The 15,408-nt window shown below is 33.6% G+C and overlaps 1 protein-coding gene across 1 annotated transcript; it reads left to right on the top strand.

Moving 5' to 3' along the window:
* The first annotated feature begins 86 nt into the window (after window positions 1–86).
* LOC123685804 (histone H4) lies at window positions 87–558 on the top strand. The gene has a single exon (XM_045625690.1). The coding sequence runs from the start codon at window positions 201–203 to the stop codon at window positions 510–512; it is 312 nt and encodes a 103-aa protein (XP_045481646.1). The 5' UTR covers window positions 87–200; the 3' UTR covers window positions 513–558.
* The last annotated feature ends 14,850 nt before the right edge of the window (window positions 559–15,408 follow it).

Genomic DNA, 15,408 nt, shown 5'->3' with positions numbered 1-15,408 from the left:
GTATGGGTATAAACTAGTTGAGGGAAATCTTAGATTCATCTATTTATAGCGGAATAGGTAGGCGGTTCCACTGCACATTCTCGCAATATCATTGGTTGGTCGTGTAGATCTAGTGGTGGGGAAAACTGTGATGGTATAAAAGCCGTATTTTCCGCTAAAACCTTTAGTTAATTCTTGTTATTGTAGTCGTTAACTGAAAAATGACTGGCAGAGGCAAAGGTGGTAAGGGTTTGGGAAAGGGTGGCGCTAAGCGTCACAGGAAAGTTCTACGAGACAATATCCAAGGAATCACGAAGCCCGCTATCAGAAGATTGGCCCGCCGCGGTGGGGTGAAACGTATCTCTGGTTTGATTTACGAAGAAACTAGAGGTGTACTTAAGGTATTCCTAGAAAACGTTATTAGAGACGCTGTAACTTACACCGAACACGCAAAAAGGAAGACTGTAACAGCAATGGACGTCGTATATGCTTTGAAACGCCAAGGTCGTACGTTGTACGGTTTCGGAGGTTAAATTTCACCATCGAAATATTGCTATCGGTCCTTTTCAGGACCACAAAGTTAACTTTTTCTCGTTTTTTCCATTACACAAATATCATACAATCCGAAAGCAAACAAAATTCCCACAAAGCCTAAGCCTGTCCGTGAGATGGGCAACCAAATTACTATGACGAGATAATTCTTTTGGAATTCAGCGTTAAGGGTAAACAGCTAACATTTTCATTCACCTAACTATAAATATTATTTATTAATTTTTTTTTTACTTGGAATTGCTGTGAACATACGATCGCAAAATGTAAAAATATTCCGAGGACAAACAAAAGTGTTATCTATTCAAGTTTATAAGCATTTGGTTAGTAGTGCACTAGGAGTAACATTTCTCATCCAAATTTTATTGCCACCTTATTTTATCAATTTGAACAAATTAAGAAATGGGCTTATATAAATTATTCCATAAAATATTTTCACAGAATCGATGACGGTAGGCGGCGATAAGATATATAATTATTTCTTCTGCGCGTTCCGTTCATCAACTTTACATCGACAACAGAATGGTAAAGAGTCGAAACAATTTCGTACCTCGGCATGGGATCATTCGAGGGAAATCCGCTGTAGGATTGAAAAGGCAAGAGCAGCTTCCATTAAAATGAAAAAACTTTTCACGATTCAGGACCTGAACAAGAAGACCAAAATACGACTTCTGAAGTGCTATGTCTTTCCTGTGCTTCTGTATGGGTGGAGTCATGGACGCTTACTGAAGCTTCGTGTAAGAGGCTTGAAGTATTCGAGATGTGGCTCTACAGAAGAATACTCCGAATCAATTGGACAGAGCACATGACCAATGAGAGGGTTCTAATATTAGTCAACAAGAAAACTGAAATTGTTGACACCGTGAAGAGGAGGAAACTGGAGTACTTGGGCCACATCATGCGGAATGAACAAAGATACAGCCTTCTCCAGCTTATACAGCAGGGCATGGTTGGGGGAAGGAGAGGTCCCGGCAGGAGGAGAATTTCGTGGCTCAGAAATTTGAGGGTCTGGTTCTGGGAAACAACAATTGGACTGTTTCGTGCAACAGTGAATAAGGTCACAATAGCCAGAATGGTCTCCAATATCCGATAACGGATTGGCACTATCAAGAAGAAGAAGTTCCGTTCATCCCACCCGTTTGAGTTGATAATTCTCGCTAAGTTAATCCCCTCCGCGTATAACGAGATCACACATTTTCTAATCGAGAAGCCAATTTTCTCATTCCTATCCCGTATTGCACAATATTTCACACACGGTACAATCCATATTATATTTACAAAGAAAAAACATATATATCAACCGTTGAACTTATCTCTCATAAGGGTGTCAAATATGAACCGATGGGTTCATATATATATATATATATATATATATATATAGAATGTTTATTTTTTCTCTTTATTGTAACTGATAATTTTTGTTGATATCTTGTAGAAGCCCTGAGGATGGATTGAATAAAATCCGAAAGCTCGGCAAAGAAAACAGAGTATTTTTTTGGTGTTCACACCGATTCCCTGAGAAATCATTCTGTATAAATCACGACCATTATTGCGTCTAAGTTATATATATATATATATATATATATATATATATATATATATATATATATATATAACCATACCATAACCATAACCATACCAGCGGATGATAATGCTGACAAAGCGCATACTGAAAAAATTGTCAAATATCATGACCTCGCTTTTGAGCTGAAGGAAATAAACCATCTTACCTCAACAACAATTCTTCCTCTCATCATCACCACCAATGGACTTGTTGAAAAGCATCTGGCGGAAAACACGGAAAGGCTGGGACTTGACGAAAAACTGATTGAAAAAGCACAGAAGGAGGTCATCTTATGGACCACCCGAATAGTCCGAAGTTTCCTGACCACCAGCTGATAAATGTCTTGATCCGACCGATCCGGCATTATCGACAGCCAAACCCTATTAGGTTGATTAAAAAAAAAAAAAAAAAAAAAAAAAAAAAATATATATATATATATTTATATATATATATATATATATATATCAACAATTTTTAATTCCCAATATACAACAATAGTTATAAGTATGATAAGGGGTGTAGGAAAATTGATAAGTGTTATAATTTCATTCTTCTTTATTTCATTTAGTCGACGTTTCGATCCCGATGGGGACCATCTTCAGGACTACAATAGCAATAGAAAACAGTCAAAAACGTGGCAACCACAAAACATGTAAAAATAGTATATGTCCCACACCTATGTGGGACAGACATCTCAATGGTTAAAGAGTCGATTAACGTTACATAAGAGTGATATCCGGACAATGAACCCACGATGTGCTTTAGCTGTACACTCAATGAAAAAGGATCATAAAATTGATTTTGAAAATACAGAAGTATTATGTACGGAAGGTAAATATAATAAAAGACTGATACAAGAAATGATCAACATAAGAAATCAAGAAAATCCAATAAATAAAAAAACTGACGTACAAAGATTAAGCAATGTTTACACGTTCCTGTTAACATATCCAAACCGGGAACGATTCTATGATGGACCACTAGACGAATAAAAATAAGAAGAAAAAGTAAACCAAAGTTGACGCGATGCGATTCTGTGATATGTACCAAAGAAAATAATTAAGTTAGGTTAGACACACTGTTTATACTTCACATCCAATTGACAAAGAAAGATTAATCCAACTGATAGAGTATTTGAGACTAATTTACTTAAAAATTTGCGTTAATTGATGAATTTTAACTTATTAAGGAGACAACCTCAAATTCTGTGACTGTTTTTAAAGATTTGGGATAGTTCTTTTTGTATATGTAATTTTAATTTTAATTGTTAAAATTGTAGTAACCCTGAGGAAGGAACCAACCAGTTCCGAAAGCTTGGTATGAATAAAGAGTAAAACTGAAATCCTTCTTATCAGTCGAATTCCCTTAATAGATTCACGATATATATATATATATATATATATATATATATATATATATATATATATATATATATATATATATATATATATATATATATGTATTTATCTCAAGGAGCTGAATCTGCCTAAGAACACGATCACATGGATGCAGAAGGCTGTGATTTTGGGAACCGTGAATATCTTACGGAAGGTCGTTTACCCCCATTGATCAAAAAGAGGGTTATCCTTGATGCCTTGGCGTCCGGATAACTCTACCAAACCCACTAATGAGTGTTCAGATGTTCATTTCTGTTCTATATTGTTAACAAGTGTCGGGGACGTGGCACATCTTTGTATTAATGCTTTTTGAACAATATTCCTTATTCTTCATATAGGGATCTTGTTTTCGCTGTATATTTCATTACTCCGATCAACAATAACATTGCATAAACCTGCAAATATTCTTCATTGCTCACCTCTTTCTTTCTTCTTTTCTTCAATAACAGATTTATGGAAAATTACATTACGGCACTATTATGACCGTTAATAACAATAAAAATTAAATCTGCCAGTATGTACTCATCATCATAAACATTTCAGGCTCTCTTCATCGTTCAGCTTAATGACGAGTTGATGGAAATTTATACTTTCGATTCTATGACCATTCAATCTGCCAGTGAGTTATCAGACTCATCATCAAGACATTCCATATCCATTATAATATATTTATAATACAATATTATTATAATATAATAATAATAATGAGTGGCGTGTGAAGCAACTTTACCTAGACATTCTTCCAGTGCCCATTGGACTGTCAATATTATACTTGAGATTTATACTCTCCCGTGTTACTTAAGTTTCACATGTTTGAAGTGCAGAATTAACAATTTACTATTTCACTTGAATTATTAAAAGTAGTTTACTTACTGAATTATTTGATATCTTAATTAAATGAGGTAATATAGTTTTGTTTGCACGATATCGCTGGTTCCCATTTATATCATTCGCTGATTCCTGCTTCCAGTATGGAATTACAAATTGTTTTTTTTTATGGAGATTTTATATTATCCTTTTTTTTTTCAAACTATTAATTTGTATGATTCGTTCTTCAGGTAATTCATCCGTTAGTGCGTGTCTAACATTAATCGAGTTTTCATATTAGATTGACTACTTTTTCCGAACGCGCTTTTGTATTACGGCATTATTTAGCGGAAAAGCTTTTCTATGAATTTATGAACAATCAGCTACATTTCCAGCCTGCTCCAAAATACGATTATTATCCTTTCCTGTCTGTTATTTCTCACGAGTTGATTTAAAATTGTCTTCATTGAACAGTTAGAAGATTCATCCACACTAGATCACCCTACCGACTCGCCACTTTCAGAACTATAATAACCCTAATTGTAGGAAAGTTATCGATTATATCAAGTATGCTTTGAATTAACGAAAATTCGAACAATTTACGTTCCCTGAAATACAATTGATTATATTTCCTATTAATCAAATTACATGGAGAAAACTGAGGCCAATACTCCGGCTCGAAGGACCACCTTTGTTAACGATAGCGTTTTATACCGGAATTCACATTCCTTCTTTCGAATGTCGTGTATTATCGATTATGGGAAATTTTCCGGGAATATTTCTAGACGAGATGGTGCAGAAATTTTCTATTTTTGATTTTTCCATTCGGAAATTTCAAGGATTGAGCAATTGAGCATTTTGCTCGAAATAATCCTCATATTCATACATTTCTAGCCAAAGTTCCGTCGACTTCAGTTTTAATGCATTAATTTTCAGTATTTTTCCTGCAGAAAGTGTATCTAACGTTTTTGAAATATATACAGTGTAACGATTTCATCAATTATCACGATAATGTCTTCTGCCGATACAGAGGTGCAACAAAGCGGTGCGTCCGTTCCAATCGGTGCGAAAACTGCGAAGAAATCCGAGAAAAAGACTGCGACCGCGAAACAGGCCAAACCCAACCATCCTCCGACTTCAGAGATGGTTAATAACGCCATCAAAGATTTGAAAGAAAGAAGTGGATCGTCATTGCAGGCCATCAAGAAATTTATAGCTTCCAACTATAAAGTAGATTCGGAAAAATTGGCTCCTTTCATTAAGAAATACCTCAAATCAGCTGTGCAATCTGGATCTTTAGTTCAGACAAAAGGAAAAGGTGCTCGTTAAATCGCTCTTTGAAATGATCAATTATAGTTTCTGAAAGGTTCTGTGTTTGCAAAATGAAAGGTACCTACGTGTTCATTAGTCCTTTAGGATGTCTGTGTAAAATTAGAAGGTTTTTTCTTATTCCTGCATTTCAAACAGCTGAAAATAGAAAACATGAAATTCGAGCGATTCTTGGGTGTTATTGGTGGTAATAACCTATTGATGGCGGAGCTTATCAGAGAGAAGCACTCTAGCTCAACGATAGAGTCAAGGAGGCTCTCAGAAAGGTCCGGAATGATAGTTGGGAAGAGAAACTACTTTCTCTTTCCACAGAAGACAACAGTGTTTGGCGGATGGCCAAAGCATTGCACTGAGATAGGAAACCAACCCCGCCGATTCACGGTTTACGAGGAATGGTATACAGTCCAGAAGAAAAGTCTGAAGCTTTCGCAGATAACCTCCAACGCCAATGCAGCTGTAGTTACAACTATGCGGAATTGGACCACATTGAGGACGTCAACCGCAAAGTGAAAAATGAATCAACGGAAGCTATTGGTTTCGAACCGTTCAGGAAATCCAGAACACTATTATGTCGAGTAAAGTGAGAACGGCACCAGGACCGGACGGCATTACTAACTTGACGTTGCGGAACCTCCCTCGAAAAGCTTTAGTAGCACTGACGAATATAGTCAATGCTAAAGATTCAACACAATAACGAAAGAAAAGAATATCATACAGTAGGAACAGTTTAGTTTTTAAAGCCAACATTCCACTGTGCAACAAGTGCTCCGAGTAGTGGAACCAATCACGGATGGATATAACCGGAAACAAGTCACAGTTGCTGTGTTTTTGGATGTAGCCAAATCGTTTGATAAAGTACGGCCCAAAGGACTGCTATACAAACTGCTTACGGCAGGTTTCCCACTCTCCATGGTCCAACTTTTAGCTTCTTACCTGCATTCTCGCAAGTTTAGAGCCAGATTTGACGGAGTATTGTCTTCAGAGAGGTCTCTTTCAGCCGGAGTTCCGCAAGGATCTCTGCTGTCTTCAATATTTTTCACAATATATGTATCCGAAATGCCAAAAACGGTAAAAAACTCCATGGCACTTTACGCTGACGATACCGCCTTTCTTGCCAGTTCTTGGTGTCCCAAAATGGCAACGAAGTACCTACAAGAAACCCTGAGAAGATCGAAGCAGTTTTTTTTAGCCGAAAGAAAATAGATCCCATCGGACTCGTCGTAATGTTCGGTAGGAGGATTGTAATGGAAAAACGAGGCCAAGTATCTGGGAGTGATACTTGACAAAAAGCTCACTTGGAACCAACACGTCACATCAGCTGTGACGAAGGGGAAAGACAACAGCGGCAGCGTTGCAACCGCTACTTTGCAAAAGCACAAAAATGTTTCTTTCCAACAAGCTTCTTCTTTATAAGTCCACCATCCGGCCGGTCATGTGTTACGCATGTTCGGCTTGGGGATACGCCGCAAAGACGCACCTGCAGAGACTTCAAGTCGTGCAGAATACGATCCTAAGACCAGCCGTAAATGCAGCTTGGTTTGTCAGCAAGGTACGGATAGGTACATGAAGACCTGAAAATACCATTCCTGGGCGACCATCTAAAAGATCTGAGCGTGAAGACCTTCATTGAAATGGAAAATCATGCAAAGGTTTGAAGTAGTCATACTCATTTCAATTAATTTGAAGAATAATTGATAAAAGTAGTTTTTCCTCCACGATTTCTTGCCAACACTTATATGTAGGGTTTAGCCAATAACTGAATTGTAGTTTGATTAATTCAATAATTTTGGTTTGAATCGAATTTCAGTATTGAATTTAGGTGAAAATTCAACATTTTGAGTTTCAAGGAACATTATAGATCGAATAGTTCCTCTCACTTATCAATCAGATTTAAAAATGTTATTATCAGAAGTGGAAGTGACGCTTTTTATTAGGCCGTATATTGAACATAACTAAAAACATATATTTCAGTAACAAAACATTCATTTTATGGAAATTAAACAGATAATAATCTACAACAGTATCAGTTATTAATGAATAATGAATACATTATTCCTAGTAAAAACACTGTCCATTTCGTTATAAATGTTATTTGCCTCAAAATTTTGGTCACCGAATCAATTTAATCATTCTGAAAGGTTTTCGATATAATTTGCAAAATACACTAATACAGACGGAACGGAAATATATTCTAATAACGTCTGACGTCATGGCGACTTCAACAAGCTTCTCCAAATTTCCTCGAATGTCAGTATTAACACTTTCATTGATTCCCCTAAATGCTCTTGTGTCGATAGGAAAATGATCATGTTCACTAGATACTTTATCATTTTACGATTTTCCCTAACCTCATTATTAACACTGTTATGAATTTGCTTGAGCACTGTACATAGTAGGTATTTACAATATTTTGTTTCACGAACAATTCAGATTTTATAGCCGGATGAATATGTTTTTTGGAAATTTCATGTTTACTCGTAAAACAAGGAATTTCAAGTTATCGTATCCAGTCGAAACGAAAGGGCTTTTTGATTGAAATGTAGCAGGCAGTATCAACAGAAAAGTTTGTTTTGAATTTCGTTACCGGTTAACCAAATGAGTTTTTCGTGAATGGTTTTTGAAAGGGCACAATAATAATGAAAAGCTAACACAGTCACCGTTACTTGCACGGTTACTTGACACAACCCCCTTATGTTAGAAATCACTCGATTACTCAAATTGACCGATCAAGAAATTCAGAATTCACTCAGATTTAACGAAATGAAACAAAGAAAACAAAAAATTTGTGCATCCCAAACTTTCTCTCATTTTAACACGTTATTCTAACTAGCGATTCGCATCTTGGTCGGCTGGTCAATGTTACCAAGTATTCCAATTATCCGCATGGGATTCACTCAACCCAGGATACAATTCAAATTGTCCTTATATTTCTACTTGAGTAATACTCATGCATATTCTCTCAAAAATATTATATTCAGAGAGGAGTTTTTAATCAACATATTTTTTCGATAATTCAGAAGATAAATTTCATTTTAATAACATAACATAACATACTTTATTGATTCTGTAAAACAATAACAATAATTTCTGTTTGTTTTCTTATTTATGTGATAATTGAAAACGTTTTGTGGAAATACGTGTTATATGCTATTGACTAAATTTCAGGCAATGCACAAAAAAAAATGGAATATAGAGTCCGAGAAAGAAATGAAATACAAGAAAAATTAACGAGAATGAGAAACACTTTATGTTTTTTATGTCTGATTCTCATACATTATATAGGTAAATTTTTTTTCTGATAAAATTAAGGATTTATCAGTATTATTTTCTTAACATGTATAAAAATTGACGAGGGAAATTGTTTCGCTGTCAAAAGCAGGTTCAATTGGTTTTGATATATTTTCTACCCCAACTGTATCATGAAGAACCAATCAAAATATACCTCTACTTCTAGGACATTGTTGTTATAAAATATAAAGTTCCAAGACAATGAACACCAAGTTGAACGTTTTATGTCCTATTGTCTTCATATTAAAATTGATATTGTTTTCGAACTATAATATATATTGATATTGTGTGCTAATGTCCTGAAAGTGGAGGTTATATGAGCAAATATTTCGATTCATTTGAATCATACTATAATATAATACATCACTTTAATATGACTCGTTTCTGCTTATATTTGGATCTCTGCCTACAACTTCGACTAAATATTATAGATGATTAGAGATTATAAAAATTTAACTCCAAAGTTTTATATATGTATAAGCAGGTGATATTGCTTTCATCGATATAGAAAATAGAATGCAGGTATCAAATCTCAAGAAAGATGTGCACCACTTGCGCATCAGGTAACACATTTCATCGAAATAACATGAGTTACTTATTAAAAGATAAAACACTTCGAACAAATAATTGTATTTTCCTATATATATAAACATGGGATCAATGCATCGTTAATATCTATATACTTTATTGTGTAAGTACACACGAATATTTTAATATTCACACAGATACATATATAGTACTTACATCGTTTTATCTAAGACTGTACATTGCTGTACATTGTTTTGATTGAATATTGTGAAATTACACTTTTTCCCTTCTTGATTTCCACCAATCTGAAACGCTCGATTTTGAATTACAAATAATTACCTTGATGGAAAACTGTATGATATCATCTTTCATCAGTTTTTTCGAGTTTACCCGTTGTAAAACTCGACAGCTCTTGTCACCAAAATCAAAATACCTTTGATAAAAAGAATTTATGGTTTCATGGAATAGTCCTGTCGATTACTATTTCGGAATCTCATTTTTCCTGTGAAAAATTATAAAAAACACAAACCAAAATAATGTGTTTCTAACGAGAAGCATTCGTGAAAGATCCTTGTCTTGAACTCAGATTTTTGTTGCCACAAGCACTCATGTTTTTTGTTGAAATATTATTCAGCAATGCGTTTTTTCGAAAAAATAAAATGCCGTTAAATTATCACTTACCACAATATATTGATTAAAATAAATTGCCTTGGTATTTGATGAAATTTTCAAAAATAAATCATTTATTTTTAATATGTACAATACCACTTCGGATATTTTAAATTTGATATTTTGAATTTTTTTTGGATGACGCACGGGTTTCGTCTGAAATAATAAAATCTACTTATGTCTCTGTATGATGATATTGTCAAATCAACGATATTGTTATGATCATGCAGAGAAACAGTTTTTAGTTTTTTAACGAAAACCGTGCATCGAATTGAAAAAAGTTAGATTATCAACTTTGGTGAAAAATGATTGGGAATTTCGAGAATAATTTTTATTTGAGGAAAAATATGTGGTATACTATCAATGTCTACCGAAATAGGCAAGTCATTTGACCTGCCTATTTCCGGCCTATTTACCCACTGGTGGAAATAAAAAAAAAAGGTGATAGATTAAAGAATGCCTCTTGATTCATAGTACATGAATGACAACTTTCATTGAAATATCGGAAGTGTTATTGGAGATATTAAAAATGAATTAATTATTTTCGAAAACTTTACCACCCTGAAAAGGTTAGGACATATGTTCATATGAAGTTTTTTTCTTAAAATGGGCACCAAAATCACCTCCATGGATATTGACATTCAATTACACTCTGTATATAAGAAGCAGTGCTGGTTATTCATGAGTCTGTTTCTGAATTCGTTCATTTCGTGATGAATTGCCTGATTAGTATTCTTACGCAACGCAAATGAACCACAATTATTGGCATTAGAGCTTCAAAATCAAGCAGTCGTGGATGATAGTTATTTTCTATACAAGTGGGATAAAATTATTATTATTATATGAGTGTGTATGTTGAAAACGAGTGCGTAGCACGAGTTATGTAAGCACACGAATATATCAATAATGATGCATTATCAAACATTTATATAGTACGACGATTAATCTACGACTGCCTATAATGAACAAAATATAGCACAACATTGTACTGTTGTTGATATAATTTCCCTCGAAATCATAAGAATATGTTTATTACATTGATGACTACTTGACGTCAAACAAGTTGGTTTGCAAACAACGCCTTTTTAGAAAAATATTCAGCTGGTATTCAATGTGTTTGGTCCAAATGAGTTATTCAAAAAGACTTCCACATTATACAGGGTGTTTCATTCGAAAACGGAAATACTTCCTGGTGCATAGGTGGCACCAAGGCGGTTCTGGGGATACCCCATTTATTGGGTCTTACTGTCTTCATAGTCGAGATACAGGGTGTTTTATGAATTTCACCCGTTTCTTTCTGAAGCCATATCGAACGAACCACCCGGTATATTTTCTTCATATTTGGCAAATATATTCCTGATTGAGAGCCCAAACGTATCATGCAATAACCGCCTCGAAAATCCATGTCTGGGTTAACAAAAAATTATGAATCGTTTGAATCCTCGTAACAACACCCTGTAGATCGGAATTTTGAAAATCTGAACTAAAAACTGAACTGGGAGGTGTACTTCAAATTTTAGCGCAGACAGTTTTACTGCACAAATTTTCAACGTAAAAGTGAAGTTTTTAAACTTCGATACCTGAAAGTGGTTTGAAATGACTTCTAACAATAAATCATGAAAAATATTGAATTCTTAATTATTTCAAGATTACTTTGTAATTAATTTCTACATTGGTTGTTTGTCACCTATGCACCTGTGAAATATTTCTGTTGCCCAATGAAACACCCTTTATAAAAAAACAGTTACGGCTATTGGTAGAGTTTAAGTTCTTTAGAGTGAATTCTTTTCCGAAAAATATGTAACTTAATGAAGTTTGAGTTGTGTAGTGAATTCTACTACGTAACGCGAATGAATCAAATTATGTGGTCCAATAGCTCAAAAATGAGGAGGTCGTAAAACATAAAGTACATTTACGGCAATTCGATTAAACATCGCTATTTTCTCTTTAGTTCAAATTATGTGTCAAGACAGCGTTGAACACAAAAATTTTACAGACTTATATCGATACAGTGTTGGTTTAGAAAACTGATATGAATGCGTTAAAAATTATCTTCGTCTGGGCAAATTATACCTGTCAACGCTTGAAGTGCCCCCTGCATATCGGTCTCCTCTTCCAGATGACACCAGATGACGGGCCGTCGTGGTAGAATGAAGGAACGTCGATATTATGCATAACTCTAACGTTTGTTTCTTTTTCTAAAACGGTCATATACAGAGCGTTCATCAATTTTTCAGTATCGCTTGAAATAACAGAATAGCTCTTAGGAACCAATACAATTAATATTACTTCCGAACGAACCATCAAACGTTTTGTTTATTTTTTGTTCCGAAGATGCAGGATATTCTCCGGCAAATACGAAAATATTGAAAAGCAATAACTTTCAAGCCACAGGATGATTATTATGGTTTGATATTCTATTACTAATACATAACCTTCGAATTCTAATAAATGTTCAAGACGTAATTCAAACTTATTGTTAATAACCCTTTCTGGTATATGTGAAACTAACATATTTCTAAGATAATGTGAAAAAATATTTTTATCAATTAGTCGTGAACACAAGGAAAATTTTTCATTTCGAGTGGAACAAATTTAATTACCCAAACCAACGATGGTTTTAATATACAATGTGTCCCGAAACTATGATGCCAAAACAGAACATTTCTCTTGAAAAATCAATAAGACTTCATTTTTTTCCCAAAAATCATTCGTTGCAGAGATTATAAAAAATTGAATGTAATTTTTATTCGTTAATTCCACATTTTCCGAAATTGTTCAAAGAAGTTTGTTCTTTTTCAATTCGGCGTAATAGTTTCCGGACACTCTGTATGTACAGGATGAGCTAAATTCGATGCTCACTGAACGTATCTCGAGACTCATAAGACAAGATGAAAAAATCTTCAAGGACTCCTGAGCTCTTCTTTCGAAATAAACCAAGATCAGAAAGCTGATCATAGATATCTTGCTCAGTTCTCAAGTTACAAGACATTCATGAAAAATTACTGTTTCAAATATTTCAATATATATATCTTATATTCAAGATATTCAATACATTCTAAAATATTGTCTTCAGTAATTTTTATGTTTCATATGATACTGATAACACATCATAGAAATCATTACCTACCGTTAAAAAAATAAAGAGTAAAATTGATGTTTCTCAAATGGTACACCATATATTTTTCGACGCAGGTTTTTGTCCGCAGATTTGTCGAAAAGCATCCCGTTATCGCTTTTTAAAAAATGTTATCTGTTTCAAAGATATTGTATTTTTGACTTCGTTGTTTCGATGGGACACCTCGTATATAAATATTTTTCATTTATCTTGAGATTCAATTTATTTCCCGTTATTCCAGTAATTTTAATGGTCAATATTTTAAGAATAACACAGCATAGGAATTAATAATCGTTTTAGAAATATAGACGGGAATTGGTCTCATTTAAATGGGACACCCTACATAATATTCGATTGAAATTATACAATGGACACAACATTTTGTGTAAAAATGTTTCACTTATTTCGAGATCTAATTCATCAGTTAGATCCCGAAAGAAATGAAACATATTTAAATCTATCCAATCAAAAAAAAATTTCTGTTATCCGTTTCAAACATAGGACACCGTTTTGATGGCACACCTCATATATACATATTTTTCATCAATTTCGAGATCAATTCATTTTGTATTCTTCGTATTATTGTAATTGAGTTATATATAGGGTGTTCCCACTTAATTAGAAATCAAATATCGATTCAGAGATATAGAGGAGTGTTGGTATTTTGAAAATTGGACACTTTAATGACTGGATTACAATTCTACGATGAACACAAAATGAATTAAATGTGCAGATAAATGAGAAATATTTAGTGTTTGATTGTTTCAGTCTTTACTTGTCGGAAATTCCGCTTTATATTATATAAAGCGGAAATAAGTTATTTTACTTTTTAATCATCGAGAAATATTTATATATGAGGCGTCCCATCAAATAATAAAGACAAATTACTCAAATCTTTGAAACAGATGACATTTTTGAAAAATCGATAACGGTACACTTTTCGACAATTCTGAGGTTGAAAAACTTTTCAACGCAGTTTCTTGTTTTTTAAATGGAACTCTACATATTTAGAGTGTCCCATTTATGAAACACCAACTTTGCTTTATGTCTCTGACACGTTAATTAATTTCTATGATCTGTTAAGAGTATTCTTTAAACCATAAAAACTACTGAAAAAAATCGTTTAAGAATTTTTCGAATTCCGAAGGAATTCCTATTATATATTATGTCAACTTTCCACATCAAATTTCCTTGATATTGAATGAAATTTTGTGGTTTATTTCTCGTGTAAAATCTTTTTTGTAAAGGTTCTATTCTAGAAAACACAAATGTGCGGTGCAATTTGATGGAAAATAACCTGGAATCATAAAAAACCTTTTTGTTAAACTCGCATATTAACTAGTGGAATCTGAGGTGGAATTTAATGTCAGCTTAGAGCTACGGGATTTAGAGTAGAATGGTGTGAGAAACACACAAGCAAAAGCATATTTCTTATTACATCATTCTTAGTAGATTCCAATATAAATCTCTTCAATCAGCAGATTCAATTTGAGACGTTTGGTGCAAAAATCGGTTTTAATTTAAAATTTTCGAAATTGAGTTGTAGGTGTAGTCTTTTTTGATATACAATAATTTTATTCGACTTATTATTCATATGTACTAACCAATTTTCATAGTTTATCCTGCTATTTCATGTTAAAGAATAATATTCGCATTCAAACTCAAATTGTTCATTTAATAAATAATTTGTTATAAATAATTGGATACCTTCCTCATGTTTGTTCCCACTGAAAAAATAACAAGCAGGTGCTACCTTTTAAATAACCAACAGTTATTAAATCGCAAAATTATGTGAGCGCTCTTGTATTATGGTAACAAAATAGCTTCGCCTCTTGTATATCACAATTTGAAAAACGGTACTCATCGTCGAAGGCTCTGAACTTATCCATTTTCGAGAGAATAATCAACAAAAATTTTAAGATTTGATTCTTTCTGAAATTGGAATTCAAGCAATTCGAATAAGATGTTCTAATTAAAAATGATGTTTTAGATAGGAGTATTGACCTCAAATTCATAGTTACTTGTTATAAATGTTTTCATTTAGTAAAAAGAGTTAGCACCTATGTTTGCAATGAATTAAGTTATATTATCATTAGTCTTCTAGCAAAAAATTCATTTTTCAAAAGAAAACGAGAGTTTTCGGGGAATACCCTATAAGAAGAAATCTTATTCCCTTACAT

Source organism: Harmonia axyridis, chromosome X (assembly GCF_914767665.1).
Source record: "Harmonia axyridis chromosome X, icHarAxyr1.1, whole genome shotgun sequence".
In the NCBI taxonomy this organism is placed as follows: domain Eukaryota; kingdom Metazoa; phylum Arthropoda; class Insecta; order Coleoptera; family Coccinellidae; genus Harmonia; species Harmonia axyridis.
Note: the sequence above shows the minus strand (reverse complement) of the source record. Positions and strands in the feature narration are given on the sequence as shown.